The 16,373-nt window shown below is 50.0% G+C and overlaps 1 protein-coding gene across 5 annotated transcripts in view; it reads left to right on the top strand.

Moving 5' to 3' along the window:
- The window catches only part of PFKP (phosphofructokinase, platelet), a 68,920-nt gene that overhangs the window by 43,803 nt on the left and 8,744 nt on the right, over positions 1–16,373 (top strand). For 3 of the 5 annotated variants that reach the window (XM_089311239.1, XM_089311240.1, NM_001082748.1), the window contains 7 exon segments: positions 512–637; positions 2,477–2,541; positions 3,047–3,116; positions 3,363–3,509; positions 7,181–7,251; positions 8,134–8,221; positions 8,952–9,104. In XM_089311239.1, the coding sequence (XP_089167365.1) occupies positions 512–637; positions 2,477–2,541; positions 3,047–3,116; positions 3,363–3,509; positions 7,181–7,251; positions 8,134–8,221; positions 8,952–9,104 (720 nt within the window). 5 annotated transcript variants of the gene reach the window in all.

Below are 16,373 nucleotides of genomic sequence, written 5' to 3'. Positions count from 1 at the left end.
CCTGACTGTCAGGCTCAACCCTGAAGATACCGGTGGCCCACGTCCTGATTTGAAAGACCCCTTTGAGACTTGATAGCATAAAATGATTTCTCAGGGTGAGGTCCCCTGAGAGGTGGGAGACCCCCCTCCCTGCGCAGGAAGTTAGTATCTCCAGGGAGGGGGAGGGTGTGGACACTAGGAGAACAGACCCCGGGGGCAGGAAGGCAGGAGCCCAAGGGGACAGCAGGAATCCCGAGTCCAGACCCTCTGTCCTCAGTATCTCCTCTCTTCGTGTGTCTCTGACCCTCCCCCTCCTTCCTCGTCTTGCCAGTTCTCAGAATTGCCATCTCATTATTGAGGAGAGGTGGGCTTAGCAGTAAGACGGAAGGCTCACCAGCCCTTTCAGGACAACAGACAAAGCGAGCAGGAACTGGGCCCCAGGGTAGTCTCCAGTAGCTGTGGGCAGGTGGTGGGAGAGCCCCCGTCTGGAGGATAGTGGGCTGCCTCTCACCATCCTGAACATCATTACCAGGCCAGTCGCATGGGCGTGGAGGCGGTCCTCGCCCTGCTGGAGGCCACCCCTGAGACCCCGGCCTGTGTCGTGTCGCTGAGTGGGAACCACGCCGTGCGTCTGCCCCTGGTGGAGTGTGTGCAGATGGTGAGCCTGGGGCCCCGGGGAGCGGGGCACACACATGCACCTGCCACCTGGAAGGCCATGCGGCTACCTCGGGCTCTCTGGTGGGCCGGTGGTTTGGTGAACAGTGGGTCCCACGGCCTTTGTGAGGCTGGGCTGGGCTGCCCCGTGGGTGGTGGAAGCAACAGGCTCCCTGTCTTCGCCCGACAGGCTAAAGCCGTCCTTGTTTTCTTGGTTACTCTCCATGTGGCGGGGACCTCCTGTTGTAGTTGAGTGTATGAGGAACGAGTGTACACTGGGGATTGTCGAGCGTCTCTGTCAACACTCAGTGGACCCAAGTGGTCCCTTCCCGGACCCCAGATGCCGCAGGGGAAAAAAAAAGTGCAGGACACTGTCTCAGCCTTTCACAGCTGGAAGGTGTGACGCGGCTAGATTTCTGCAGTGTCAGCCTCTTCCTGTCCTCCCGTCCCCGAGGACATGAAAACCTGTGATAGGGTGTTGGCTAGCTGCTTGCCCTGGCGTCCTGAGATGTTCCCACCCTCTGGGCCACAAGAGTGCCTGCAAATGGACGAAGGAAAGATGAGTTTTAATTTTCTAATGAGTCATTTAGTAGATGAGGTGTTAGTTTCAGTAGAAATGACTTTTCTCTTTTGTTTTTCAAAGTTTATTCATGACTTGTATTTTGTCTGGTCTTTCCAATGAGCCTGAATTATAGTAAGCCTTTAATAACATATACAGAGAAGTGACTAAGTAAGGCAAGGAGCTTGTTGAAGGTAACCTTAGAAACAAATTTCTGGGGCTGGCGCTGTGGAGTATTAGGCTAAGCCTCCACTTGGGGAGCCAGCATCCCACTTGGACTCTGGTTCGAATCCCGGATGCTCCACTTGCAATCCAGCTTCCTGCTAATGGCCTGGAAAAGCAGTGGAAGGAAGATGGCCTTAGTGCTTGGGCCCCTGCACCTGCATGGGAGACCCGGATAAAGCTCCTGGCTTTGGATCGGTCCAGCTCTGGCCATTGCTGCCATTTGCAGAGTGAACCAATGGATGAAAGACCTCTCTGTAGCTCTGCCTCTCAAATAAATAAATAAATCTTTAAAAGAAAAAAAAAAGGAAACATTAATTTCCAAAAGCCTATAGGAATCAAAGTGTGAGGAGGTGTGGTTGGTATGTCTGTGTGTTTGTTTGTGGTGGTTTGTATCCTAAGGGTCAGGAGACTGGAGGTGACTGAAACTGTGTGAGGGGGTAGGCTTGAAAGGACCACAGCATTTAGCTATGTGCAGTGCACTTACTTTGAGCCCATTTCTCGCTCCAGTGTCTCTAATTGTCTAGACAGAAGTAGTAGATGGAACTTGACTGATCTGCAAACCACTGTGTCAAGGTTTTCTTATTTAAAGCCACACTGAGCCATTCATTAAGCAACTGCTTACTTTCTGGTGTCGTCCTCAGAGGCTGACATGTATTTAAAAACCAGAGACAGCACCAGAGGTAGGGATTTTTCTTATCTTGCAGTGGAGGAAATTGACAAGATCAGGAATGTGCCCAAGATCCTCAAGTTAACTGGGGTTTGCCAGCTCAGTGTCCTTGGATGGCCCTGGCCTCTTCAGGCCTCTCAACCTGCTGTGGTCACACACAGGTGCTACAGTCACATGTTCTGTTTTATCCTCCCCAGACTTTGCTGGCGGTCGGTGATCTAAATCCACCAGCCCCAGGTCTGCCTGCCTCCAGGGTGGACTGTGACCCACCAGGGCTATCTGGGTGGGAACCAGCAGTGGAAGGATTGAGCTAGCCTTGCCTCCCACCTGTCTTCCACCCACGAGCATATTAGTGACACATTCCTTCTGCCTTTCATTATTTTTTCTTGAAGACTCAGGAGGTACAAAAGGCAATGGATGAGAGAAGATTTAAAGACGCTGTTCAACTCAGAGGGAGGTGAGTTGTTTTAAAGAAAGCTCTATTGTGTTAGGAAGATGTGTTCCTCAGGCCTAGCCATACATACAGCGTGTGCTGAGAGGTTGGGCTTACTCTGTCTCCATGTGAAAATTCACGAAGTAAGAAGTAAGGCAGTTGTTTTCTCTGGTTGGCATTGGATTTATTTTTTTCCTTTTGGGAAGGGTGGAGGTTGCTCAGAACCTGATATGATTAAGGGGCATGGTGATACATGGCCAGTGTTTTAAAAAAAATTCGGAGGTGCACAGAATCACTGTTTTTTTCCTTAGCCCCTTTCAGAACTAGAATGAAGTAGAGCTTGCACCGGCGTTCCCGCTGGGGGCTTGGCAGGATGTGGTGAAATCCTGGGGTTAGGGCTTCTTTCTTCCCCCATGTTGAGCAGAACCCCTGTCTCGGGGAAATAGTTCTGTGACCCTTGCCCTGGAAGAGTAACCCTGTCTGTATCCAGAATTGTAACCGTGGCTCCAATGATACCTTCTTCTTCTAGGAGCTTTGAGAACAACCTGAACACTTATAAGCGACTTGCCATCAAGCTTCCAGATGATAAGATCCAAAAGGTAGGTCCTTCTATGGCCTCAGGGCCCTCCTGCCCTCATCGGTGCAGGCCCCAGCTCCAGTGCGGGCCCTGGAAGCTTAACCCTTGATCTCTCTGAATGGCTGTTTCATCCTGGCCAGTATCCCAACATGGAATGAGTTTTAGCTACATCTGGTCTACCATGGTGTGGGCCGCTTGCGCAGTGTGCAACAAATGGGGGGCTTACGCAAGCCCAGTGACCCTGTGCCTGCCTTCTCTTGCCTTCCAGAGTAATTGCAACGTGGCTGTCATCAATGTAGGGGCGCCCGCCGCTGGGATGAACGCAGCTGTGCGCTCGGCTGTGCGAGTGGGGATCGCTGATGGTCACAAGATGTTTGCAGTCTACGATGGCTTTGACGGCTTTGCCAAAGGCCAGGTGAGTCTCCCAGGAGGTCCCAATCAGTCACACGCCCCGAATTGGATGATCATTTTACAGCAGAAGTTAGCTGCCCCATACCTTCCAGTGCTTACGATCCAGGGTTCTGTGATATCCTGACTGTAATGATTGTTTGTTGCAGGAAGAGTGGAACCTGCCAAGGCAACTGCGGGTTGGACTTGAAATTGAATAAATCTACTCCAGCAGGCTAATTTTTTTTTAATTAATTAATTTATTTGAAAGGCAGAGTTACAGAGAGAGAGGGAGAGAGAGAAAGAAATCTTCTATCTGCTGGTTCATTCCCTAAATGGCTGCAATGGCCAGAGCTGGGCAAGTATGAAGCCAGGAGCTAGCAGCTTCTTCTGGGTTTCCCATGTGTTTGGGTTCAGGGGCCCAAACACTTGGGTCATCCTCAGCTGCTTTTCTTAGGCACATTAGCAGGGAGCTGGATTGGAAGTAGAACAGCCAGGACTTGAACTGGCACTCATGTGGGATGCCAGCGCTGCAGGTTGGAGTTTTAACCCGCTGAGCCACAGCGCCGGCCCCAGAAGGCTAATTTCTAAGCCGATAATTTTGTATGGTCTGCGAATGATATCCGAATGGCCATTGGCAGAAGGGAGTCCCCCACCCACCCCTGAGAGGATCAGGGATTGTTTATTCTCCTTTAGAATTCCATCCTAAATTATATTGCAGGCTTTCGAAGTAAGCCCAAGGTATAACAGATACTCATGTTTTCTCCAGAGGCACCAGGGAAGGCGGTGTGATGAGAGTCTCCTCGTAGGCTAAGTCTACTGGGGCCCTGTGGGAAAAGTGTGTGGCACCTGGCATATGTTAGCCCTCGCTCAAATGTAAATCTCAATAACATAGTTAACTCCCGAGTGCCTACTGTGCACTCCTTCTACAGGAGTCACAAGGAGTAAACCCACTGAAACCGCACACTAAATCAATTATCAGCCACCACCCACCTTGTGTCTTCGGAGAAAACCACGGCACAGAGACGTTTACTAACCTGACCCAGTCCCTACAATAGAGGATTTTAAGCGGATAGGTGAAGCTGCAGATCCTGTCCATTTAATCGGATGCCGTGCTGGTTGGTGTTAGCAACAGATATTTAATTTCTTTCTTTTTTTAAGATTTATTTATTTATTTGAAAGGCAGAGTTACACAGAGAGAGGGGAGGCAGAGAGAGAGAGAGAGAGAGAGAGAGAAAGGGGTCTTCTATCCGATGGTTCACTCCCCAATTGGCTGCAATGGCCAGAGCTGTGCCAATCTGAAGCCAGGAGCCAGGAGCTTCTTCCAGGTTTCCCACATGGGTACACGGACCCAAGCATTTGGGCCGTCTTGTACTGCTTTCCCAAGCCATAACAGAGAGCTGGATCAGAAGTAGAGCAGCTGAGACTTGAACCGTTGCCCACATGGGATGCTGGCACTACAGACGGTGGCTTTACCTACTGTGCCACAGCACGGGCCCCAGATGTTTAATTTCTTACGCTTTGGAATTAGATGAGTGGGCAGAGCAGGCAGGCAGGCTCCCTCTTCAGATCCCTGTGGAGTTCAGATCTCCAAGAGGGAGATGATAATAAGTAAGGATAGACCAGGCGAGCACCTAGCTATTAAAGTGGGAGCCACACCAAGGAGGGGATAAGAATGCCCTGGGGGTCTGTGCCCAGATCCCACAGTGCTGTGAGGAGTCCTGCAGGTGAGTGAATGCTCCTGTGGATCTTGGTTCCAGGCAGAGGCAAGGAGGGTGCAAGGGCCCTGAGGTGGGTGTCACCAATGTCCCAGGGGTACGGGAGGGACAGGGAGGTAGGAGGATGGGGATGAAAGGATAAGAAGGGCCCCAGGTCCTCGGTAGAGCTGTAAGGAGACTGGCATTCATGTTGAGTAGGTGGAGGGTTCTGAGCAGGGCAGTGAGTGGCACATCCTAGCGTGCTTCTTACAGGCTCCCTCCGGGGCTTATCAAAGGCAGAGGCAGGAAGCAGGGAGACCAGCGGGAGTCTTTGCAAAAACCAAGATAAGAGGCGCCAGTGGCACAGGTCATATCCAGCAGCTGTGGAGATAGTGAGGAAGGCTTCATGGGCCTGGATGTCTTTTGAAGGCAGGGCCAGCAGTAGAGGCTCGCAAAATATATGCCGAGGTGAAGTGAGGAAGCATGGCCTGAGCCCATGCCATGCTGGAGTCGGGGTTCATGGAAATGGGGGAGACATGAGAGGCAGTCTGAAGGCAACCTGAGGGTTGGAGGTGCTCTGAGGGGGTTGTCTGGAGGACTGGTGCATATTGTGTTAGAGAATCTTCAAGGGGCTGAAGATGTGGGTTTGGGAGGCCTCCAAGGTAAAGCTGTTGAAAACTGTGGAATTGTCTGGGCTAGTTCAAGGGAGGTCCAAAGACTGCACCCTCAAGTTCACTGCTAAGAGCGGAGAGAGGAGAGCATGAGGTGGTTTGCAAGGACTTTACAGAAGCCCTGGGGATCACACAGAAAACACTTTGTTTTCATCCAAGCTGGGGCACAGCCTAGGGTAAGATCTGAGCTCCCTGCATCCGCCCAAGTCTCAGCTGCTGAGGGCGCCAGGAGCCTTTCCATCCTGAGTCAGCGTTGTTTCTTTCCTTGTGCAGCCTTTGGAAGGTTCCTTGGTCTCAAGCCATTCTTGGGTTTTACAAAGAAATAGTGGCTTCAAACTGATCACTAGGGCTCGGTCTTTCCATGCTGAGTTCTTTCAGCTGTATTATGTTGGATCACATGCATGCATGCATGTGTACAGATATGTACACATATATATGCACACAAGACACACTGACATGCTTGCAAAATCTCCTTTTGATGTGAAATGATACATTTTTTTGCCAAATGGAATTTACCTAAAGACCTTACCATGATAAGGGAGTGGATCCAACAAGTTAATTTACCTGGGATTGCATGATTGGAAGCCGGAGGAGCTGGAGTTCTTCCTTCTGTGGTTCATGCTTCATCTACCACAGAATCCTCTTTTTAGTTAATTTATTTGAAAGGCAGAGAGATCTCCCACCCAATGGTTCACTCCTCAAATGCCTGCAACAGCAGGGGCTGGGCCAGGCTGAGGCCAGGAGCCATGAATTCAGTGCAGGTCTCCCACGTGGGTTGGAAAGCAGGGCTTCAACTATTTGAACCATCATCTGCTGCCTCCCAGGCCGTGCATTAGCAGGAAACTGGACCAAGGGACTCTGATACTGGATGCGGCGTCTTAACCGTTGCACCAAATGCCCCTTCCACCCCGAATTCTCTATATGAGTAAGCTTAATGGGCTTCACCCCTCATCTGTTTTCCAGTTTTTAAGAAGTTTAATTTTCATCTTTTTTTAATTTATAAACCATCATGTTAATCCTCTGTTATCTCCCAGCGACCGAATTTGGACAGCTAAAGGATTCCTCTAGTATGTGTGGCTGGGGGCTGAAGTGCAGAGGTTCCCCATGGGCAGTAAGAAGGTCATTCCATGGTATTCCTCATCTGTTGCTTAACCTTCGAAGTTCCCTTCATGCCTTCACTCCCTGACATCACTATGAGAACAGGCTCATTAGACGGCACAAACTTTCATGGAAATGCAGCCTATTGAAGCTACAGAAACTGAGCTATTTTTAAATATCTCTAATTCCTTTGTCTTTTTTACTAGCTGTTTCATTCTGTGTTTGCACATTAGATCAAAGAAATTCGCTGGGGAGATGTTGGCGGTTGGACCGGCCAGGGAGGATCCATTCTCGGGACAAAACGGTAATTTTCCCAACGTCCACTCCCTGCCCTGCTCTTACAGAACAAGGAAGGCATTCTGGAAAGGAATGGCTGGGTGTTGCTGCCCCGTTCTGATTTCTTGTAAAGGAACTCCAGAAGGAAGAGGCATTGGGTCAGTGACCTGTTCCTGCTCCAGGAATCTGAACCTGTTTGGGGAGCTGGGGATGAGTCTCAGGGCTTGGAGAGAGAGGGAGCTTGTGGACACTGTTGCTCCAGTCATCCGTATGGGATGCTGGCCCTGTAGGCGGCGGCTTTACCCGCTATGCCACAGCGCCAGCCTCAGCTACTTTATTTTCTCTGCAAAGCATGAAAGCACTTGGAGTGGGTTTTTGCCAGGATCTTGTGTCAGAGCATAGCCAGATATCATTTGCCTGTGGTGCAGTTGTTAATGGCATCCTTTGCAATCCGTTATAACACAAGAGAGGGACCACAAGTGTGAGTGGATGTGCTTTAGTATGAGAATAATCTATTCACAGGATATTTGGAACCTGGAAATTTCCATTTAGACAATTACTGTGGTAATTGCAAGCTATTCCAGGTTGGTTTGTTTGTTTTCCAACTGAGGCAGTCAAATTTTTTTTAGGTGGAACTCTTAGCTGAAATGATCCTTCCCATTTGCTTTTTGAAATACTGTCTTTTGTGATAAGATTCCTGGCCATTCCTGCCGCCTTCTGCTAGCATATGGCTACCCAAGCTGCTTGTCTGCCAACCAGGATGGTGGGAAGGAAGCACCCCGCTGTTCGCTACTGGGAGGGGGTCCTGGGGCAGAGTTTCTAAGGTGCTCACCAGCAACAGTGGGAGGTGTCACGGGAAGTAGGAAGCTGGACTGTGTCTGATGCCCTCTCTTGGTTGAACTCCTTTTAGTATTCTGCCTGGAAAGTACTTAGAGGAGATCGCCACCCAGATACGTACCCATAATATCAACGCCATATTGATTATTGGTGGATTTGAGGTATGTTAATTTTCCTCTGTTAGCCTGCTCGTCAGTTTTGCAGGGATGCGTGTCCTCTGTGTTGGCTTCACAACGCACAGTACTCGTTGCTCAGCCTTCACAAACTGGGGTTAACGATTTCCCAGGTGCTGGTGGTGCCAATGGGTAATTCTAATGCAGAAGAACGCTAAGCCTATTGTAACGTTCACCCCATTCCAAAAGTGACTTAATCAGGTGAAAACTCGAGTCCTTCACTGGGCTGCAGCTGTTCTGTGAGTCCTGCCGTATTTAAAGTCTAACAGAGACATGTGTATCTCTTGAGTTTCAAATCCATTGGCTTTTTAGAGAGGACAGTACTTATGTGGCTGGATTTTTAAAAAATTACCTATGGGACTCTAGCCTTTGGTTTTCTATCTAATGAGGATCTTCCCCATAATTTGCAATTCACTTTAAAGAAAAATGTAAGAACTTTAATCAGTTTTACAAATAAGGGATTTAGTCTTGCTTCTGGAAGATAATGTCCTGTTTCCTCCTTTCTGCTTAAAAAAACTGTTTGCCCTTGTCTGTGGTCTTAATGCATCTCTATGTTGATTTTTTTAGTGGTTCCGTGGTGTCCCCTTGCATACCTTGTGTGCTGTGGTAGAAGTGGCTGTCCCCGAGGCCCCCTCTTGTGCTTCTACTCCTAGTGCTGTCCCTTGGCCCCCTCCCTGTCCCTTCCCAGCCCCCACCATTGCACACACTTGTCCAACAGGCCTACCTGGGACTCCTAGAGCTGTCTGCTGCCCGGGAGAAGCACGAGGAGTTCTGTGTCCCCATGGTTATGGTTCCTGCTACTGTCTCCAACAATGTCCCAGGTTCTGATTTCAGCATTGGGGCAGACACAGCTCTGAACACGATCACCGACGTAAGTGCCTGGGCGCTCAGCAAAGCAGGCGCGGCTGCCGCTAACCCTCAGGGCCCGGCCCCTTTATCTACCAGTGTGCTAGAAGCGGCCTTTTCCCGGCCGCCATGCCAGTGTTCTGAATGAGACTGTCATTATTTATTTTTTTTTTCCAGAAAAGCATAAAGGTCCTTTAGGACCTGAAAAGTCTTTGATCTAGTTCCCCAAGCTCTTATCACCCCTTTTCCTTGGGGCACTGCTGGGGTGATGCCAGGACTTACTGAGAGTGGACACCAGTAGCTCACGTGGGACTAGATCGTGGTATTTTGTGGTTGGGACAGTCATTAAAATTAGTTTTTTAATTTTTGATTTATTTATTCTTGTCGAGCCAGATTTGCTTCCAGGCTATGATAAATCCTGGATCCAGAGGCCCTAGCCATGATGTCTAAGGGCAAAAATTGAACAAAATGCTCTGCCATTTTCTCCATTGGCCTAAGTGGACTATTTGCATTTCTTACACGTTTGCTTGTGACCGTTAACATCATGTTCCCCTTAGTAAAGAGGGGTATGTTAAATTGCATCTAAAATAGTAATGCTACTGGAATTTTTTTGCCAAAAGGCAATCATAGAACATAGAAATTCATTCTTCTGACCGTGTTTATGAATCACACTTGGTGTCAGAAACAAGGCATTTAATTTTTAAAAAAAAATTAGAATCCATTTTTTTTTTCAGTGATTCTCAAGTTCTTGTTTTGCTTTTGAGACCTAGTTCTTATGCATATTTTTCTAAGCTTTTTTTTTTTTCTTGAACCCTTGGCTTCCAACTTATTTCTAGTACTGGTAAATAAAAAAACACAAAGCTTTAAAAATTCAAATGGTAAGTAATGCTTAGCACTTACTTCTTGCGTGCAAACTCCTTAAACTTTCTGCAGTTTCTTCAGTAAAAGAAAACCAGCCTAGTGTTGGCTGTGCCCGCTGGTGCTGGAAGCGATATTTAGCGTCCTTACCTGCCCTCACTAACCTCTTGCTTGGGCATCGCTTGTCCTTCCCTGGGGACTGCTGTTGCTGCTTGTGCTGCTTATGGGACCGGTTCGGGCTCTTGATTGATCATCAGATTGTGGATGCAGAGATAAATGTGTATTACAGAATGGATCTCATCACTTCTGTCATTGCTTTTTTACTTTGATTTAGCGAGATTTTGAGTGTGCGTAAGCCAAGCGTGCAGTAAAAGCAACTGGAGCTTCTTTTTGTTGTGTTGCTTTTTTCCTAAGTATTACCTAACTGGAACAAACCTGAGCGGGGATGGGTGAGGGATTCGGAAGCTGTCGCTGGTGGGCAGTGGGGACCTTCCTGTAAGTACTGGTCAGGGTTGGCTTTGATCTCCTGTAGATATGTGATATGCGCTTTCAGGCGTGAAGGAAAGATTCCCCTTTTCTTCATCACAGGCTCTTCTGCTATAAAGAACTTTTTTGTAGATGTTGTTTGGCAAATCTTAATAGGCAATGCATGTGTTGTAAAAATTGAAAACCAAAATATAAATGGGCAAAAAAAAAATCCCAAGTTATTATCTATTCATCTTGCTGCGGAAGGGTTTGGTGACTTCGTGTATGATTTTTTTAAATTTAGCATGTTCTTCATTCGGGTTCCTGAAAGCTGGGTTAATCCATGGTAATGTTTGCAAAAGGAAAAGAATGAGCAGGTAGTGTATGGTTGCTGATGGCTTCAGGCAGAGCCATACATGGTAAGTGGGTGTGTGTGTTCCCCAGTGTTCAGTTTCTGGGGCCATCTGGGGTCGTGGCTGTCATCTTCACACGGGTGAGTGGAGCCAGGCTGGGCAGGATACCCTCAGTGAATGCTGTGACCACTCAGGAGCCAGGTGAGGGATGTGAACATGGCTGATAGTCGTTCTGGGTGCCGTGGAGGCCAAAAGACCAACATGGGGACATGGCATCAGTTTCTTCCAGAGTTCTGTCTATTAAGGCCAAAATGAAGCTGACTTCTGTTTTGTAGGTTTGGATTCGGGTCTGCTCGAGGCTAAACTGGCCATTACAAAAGGAGCAGGTGGCCTGGTAGGGATGTGAGGTGACTGGACCCAGGTCCCTCGGGGTCTCTCCTGCTGCTGGTCATGAGACCCTCAGGCTGAGAACCTGCCGCAAGTTGGCGTTGGATCACCTAGGATCTCAATAGCTCAAAGCCGCTTCCCCACACAGGTTACCTCGTGGCTGATGGCTTGGCTCCCTGCTTGGCCCTGGATGGCATGTCATTTGGATTTACAATCCAGGGCTACCTCGCGACACCAACTGGTTCCCTGTTGTTCAGAGAATGTGGTGGTTCTCAATCGGGGATGATGTTGCTCCCCAGGGACAGCGTGATGGTCAGAACTGGGACTGGGGGTGCTCAGAGCTGCTGCCCGACTTCGCACACGTGCAGGGCGGTCCACACCATCAGGAATTGCCAGGTTTAGAATGCCAGCCTGGTGGCGGTCGAGACACACTGAGCTGGTTGTATTTAATCCAGCGATCTTCAAGTCTGGATGTGTAGTCACTGTCCTCACTGGTTCTCCACCAGCATTGATGCGTAGCTTACAGACGCGCACTCCTTGGGATGTCTGCCTGGTAATGGTTAGTAGTGGGGCTTTTGGATGGAGAAGAGTGAACAGAATACGTCAAAGCGGCTATTTTAGGAAATCCGCACGTTACAGCTGTTTCCATTGGACTTAACCTTGTGTTCCTTAACGCTGGCACAATCCTTTGTTCTGGTCTAAAGAACACGCAAAGCGAGCCGTCGAATGCCGAGAAGGCAGCCTGACCACAAGCCCTACTGATAGCTTCGAATTTTAGGATCACAAAGAAATGGGAAACTCTGCTTAAGTCTCTCCAAACTCCGGCCAGTCTGTTCTTGGTGTGGGCAGCTCCAAATGTCTAGGGTGTCTTGGTGGCGTTTGAAAATCTCCACACCCGGAGTGCAAGGCAGGGCAAGTCACTGCTGCTCTGCCGGCCCTCCACGGTAGCAGGACTGTGCATTGTCTTTAGAGCTCTATGCTTTCCTGTGCAAGGGCCTGGTCCCAACATTCCCTCTTGGTTTTTGGCTATTGAAGGAAGGTAAGGGGGAGGGAGGGATGAGGAATGGAAGGTGTAAAGTGTTTGCAGCAATTCAGCCGTCCTCAGAGTTTTCAGAATGGGGTCAAGGCTCTCACACCCGCTCTGCCCGCCACCTGCTCCTCCTCGTACCCCTCAGGCCCAGTGGCTCTCACGGAATGCTCATCTCTGAGGCTTTTCTCGCCTGCTCCCATGGAGAGCATTTGCAAACGATAGCAGAAAGTGCTGACGAGCCCATTGCGTAGTGCAGGCGGTGGCCAGTGAGCGTCCTCAGGCATCTCTTTCGTGCTTCCAAAGCAGACTTGCCTTCTGAATGGAGTCCTTTGCCATAAGGTTATAGATAAAGCCTGAAAGGCAGAGCCCCTACGATACCGCATGCTGAGCAGAGGCGGAGGTGGTGGGCACACGGGAGAGGCTACTCACACTTCCGTCACCCAGTGCTGGCTGACCTGTCTCCCCTTCCTCCTGTCTTCTCTGTGAACTAACCTGTAGCAGGTCCATGACCCCACTGTCCAGAATCCTCAGGCCACAGCGGCTCTAGAGCTCAGCATGGCTAAGGTTGCAGAAAAGCCATACAGCGAACTGGTCATTTATTGCATAACCCTCCCGGGGAGGCAAGAGTCGCACTCTGCGTTCAAATGTTAATACTCTTGTATTTCTGCAGCCAGATGTACTGATGTGTGCATTAAGTGGGACAAATAGAAGACTACATATGTGTGGGTTTTGCCCCTATATATTTTACACCACCACCTTGCGGTGTCTGGAGCTGCTTGGACTTAGGAGTGGTGGGTGAGTGGACTTGCATCCTGCTACTAACTCGGTTAACACCCTGGGCAGATCACTCAAACCTCTGTCCCGTGCTGGAGAACATCTTGCCTTTTTGTCATCAGAGCCACTTTCTCGCCCTGGGATCCCAAAGCAGTCCATCGGGGGAGTCTTGCTGATCCATGATGTTGGATGTGTGAGACTTGCCAGGGGCCATGACAAGCAGCTCCCTCCAAAAGGGCAGCGGATGCCAGGGCTCCCAGCTGAGCAGGTCCCAGGCGGGTAATGTCGCTGCATCGCTGCATGCTGTGTTTCGGGCTGCATGGCACCTGCCTGTAGGTTACCCCACTCTGCATCCGGGTGATGCTAGTCATTTGATGTCTTTACAGCCCTGTGCTTCTCTCAGCGGCCCCTCCCCGGCCCCACCTGTGGAAGGAGGATCGGCCCCTTGCTCTTAAACTTTCCAGCCCGACTGGCTCTCTCCACCCACTCTCAGATGCCAAGAAATGAGCAGCTGTTCCATCCAGAGACTAACACTCTGCTGCCTCCTCTGCCCGCTTCCTTGCCTGCCGCCTGCTTTGCTGTCTGTTTGGCACTTGCCTCACCTCTGTGGCTTGTAGCAGCCTCCTATGGGGAGGACAAGAGCTACACCACGCAGCCTTGTTGAGGCACATCCTGCTGCTGCCCGATGCAAACCCAGGTGTCCCCTACGGCTCCGTACAGCGTCCCGCTGTTGGTCCCTGGGCCCCTTCCTGCCACATCCCCAGAGCCACAGTGACTGGCACATGACATGCCTGCACCCTGCTAACTGCTATGGCCCTGCTGCTTCAGGCTTACCACAGCATGCTCATACTGGGCGAGGCGCGAACACGCCACGAGGAGTTTTGCATCCCTATGTGCGTCGTGCCGGCTACTATTAGCAACAATGTCCCAGGCTCAGACCTAAGTATTGGTTGTGATACTGGCCTGAATATGGTTGTTGAGGTAAGAGAATTCTCTTTCTGCTCACGGCTTTCACTTGTGTGTTTTCATGATTTGTTTCTCCAGCCCTAAGGTCGCCCATCAGGTTGGACTGTCATCCTAGGGGCTTTGTTTTGTTTTTTGACCCCAACTGGAAAGTAAAATGAGAAACTCATTAAGTCTTTCAGAATGAATGAGCCAAACTTACTGCAGTTATTTTTTTCTTTTTTATATATTTACTTATTTTGAAAGTCAGAGTTAGAGAGAGAGAGAGAGATCTTCCATTTGCTGGTTCACTCCCCCAGATGGCTGCAACGGAAGCCAGGAGGAGCCAGGAGCTTTATCCGGGTCTCCCACATGGGTGGCAGGAGCCCAAGTACTTGGGCCTTCCTCCACTTCTTTTCCCAGGCCACCAGCAGGGAGCTGGATCGGAAGTGGAGCAGCCAGGACACAAACTGGTACCCACGCGGGATGCTGGTGCCGCAGGCAGTGGCTTAATCCTCTGCGCCACAACACATGCCAATCCCTAGACTTTTTTTTTTTTTTAATCACACTCTGCACGACAGGCTTAATTTTATCGATTACAAACAGGATGCTACATGTGGTCCTTGGGATGATATCTCTATATCGCATGAATGAGGTAAGCCGTGGGGATCATTCCTGGAGAGGTGCCTGTTTGTCCTGCCCACAGTTGAGTAGGTAGAGGCAGCTCCTAGAAAAAAGTCTCCGGAGCAATGCAGAGAGGGAACGTACAGGCCGGTGAGCGTGAAAGCCCCAAGCTAGAGCAACGCTGATCCAAACCCAGGGAGCCACAGGCCGCTGCTTGGAGGCACAGTCTTCCCGGAGAGGTGACAGCCATGCTCTCCAGGAGGGCAGCTTTACCCACAGCACCTGCCGGAGGAGGGTTTGATCTAGCAGGTCTCGGATGTGACACTCACAACCCCATGGCAGTGCCCAAGACCCGCCACGCACTGATGGCCCCAGCTGCTGAGCCATCTGTGGTCTGCGTGTTGGACAGGAGAGGACTCCCACGGAAGAGAGGATGGTGACCACAGCTGTCCATCAGACTCCTTGTGCCCTGTGCCTTGCAGAAGGGCGCCAGCCGCTGCCCTCTCACTGGAAATGTTTATGTCTGAGTCCACACCCGTGTTTATGACAGTCCTGGAGAGAGAGAACACTTGGCACAGAACCTTGGGAACAGCAGGTTGTGTTCCAAGCTCACACTGCTGAGTTGAAGTCTAAAGTGGGGAAAGAAAAGGTTCACCTAGACCCAGCATCCTAATCTCATCTAAGTATTTGACTGATTCTGCTGGATGCATCCTCAGTGTCTTCCTCGTGCGCGTGTTGTTGTGCTGCCCCACAGAAGTGTGATGGCCTCATTCATTCCCGAATCAGTGGCTCCCTCGGGAGCCTACCCACAATGCACCCTCCCCAGACACCTGTTCTATCAGAGACAGACCAGTGCAATGGCTGCTGGCTGCTGAATGCTGCTAGGGCTCAGACATTACCCTGGCAGAGTTAGCCCCCTCCTGACCTGCCTAGAGTCATTCCAGATGTACTGTGGATGGCCCCCTGCCCACCTGGTCCCGAGTCGGGCACGTGGTCAGCTACCTTGAATGGATACCGCCACAGTCACGGGAAGGTTCGCCTTCCAGTTCCTCAGCGGAGAAAGTCCGTGTCCTCATATTAGAAGTCACTGACTCTCTTTCCATCTCAACACTGGAAAATTTCATCTTTTCATGTTTGGCTTTTAGTTTTTTATTAAAAAAAAAACAAACCATGGTAGCAAAATGTTAGGGACATTTATGGTTTGGGGATTTTTCTGTGGTGAGACACTTCCTGGCTATTGCCCTTGGAGAACTGTCTGTGTGTGCTTTTGTAAGGCGTTGGCATTAACAGGCAGATTTGCACAGTGAAAATACCAGTTCCGCCCGGCTGGTGCAGCTTGCGACTTCCGTCCCCGCTGTGCTGGGCAGGGGTCGTGACCCTCCGCAATGCTTCCCCCATCCCCCGAGAGAGGAAGCCCCCTCCATGTGCCACCCGCACGCAGAAGGGTTAACACTTGTTGCCCTGGTCATTCCCTCATCAGTACTGCTTTAAGTAATTGCAAGAGACGTGGCTGAGATGGCTTACTATTTTTAGAAGAAACTAATTCCAGCCTTCAGATGGCGATCTAGGTAACAGTAGTGTTTGGGAGCTATGGATTATAGCTTTAGGCAAAGGTGACTGTTCCAACTCAGCTATTTTTTGTTTTCACGGTCTGTGGCATCCGCAGTCGGGGCTTTTGCTCAGTTGTTAGGTTCAGTGTGGAGTGATTTGCTCCATTTCTCATCAACAGCCTGTCTGGGGCCTTATTTGGAAAAGCACACATACAAATGGACCTGACGACAGAACCGCTTCTCCACCAGTATTCTTGGTGCCATTAGCATGATTGCAGTGTTCACTGAATTCGGGACACTATTCCTCCACC

The sequence above is a fragment of the Oryctolagus cuniculus genome, chromosome 13 (genome assembly GCF_051225735.1).
Source record: "Oryctolagus cuniculus isolate XC-2025 breed Fujian yellow rabbit chromosome 13, ASM5122573v1, whole genome shotgun sequence".
In the NCBI taxonomy this organism is placed as follows: Eukaryota; Metazoa; Chordata; class Mammalia; order Lagomorpha; family Leporidae; genus Oryctolagus; species Oryctolagus cuniculus.
This window is presented reverse-complemented; position numbering and strand designations above follow the sequence as displayed.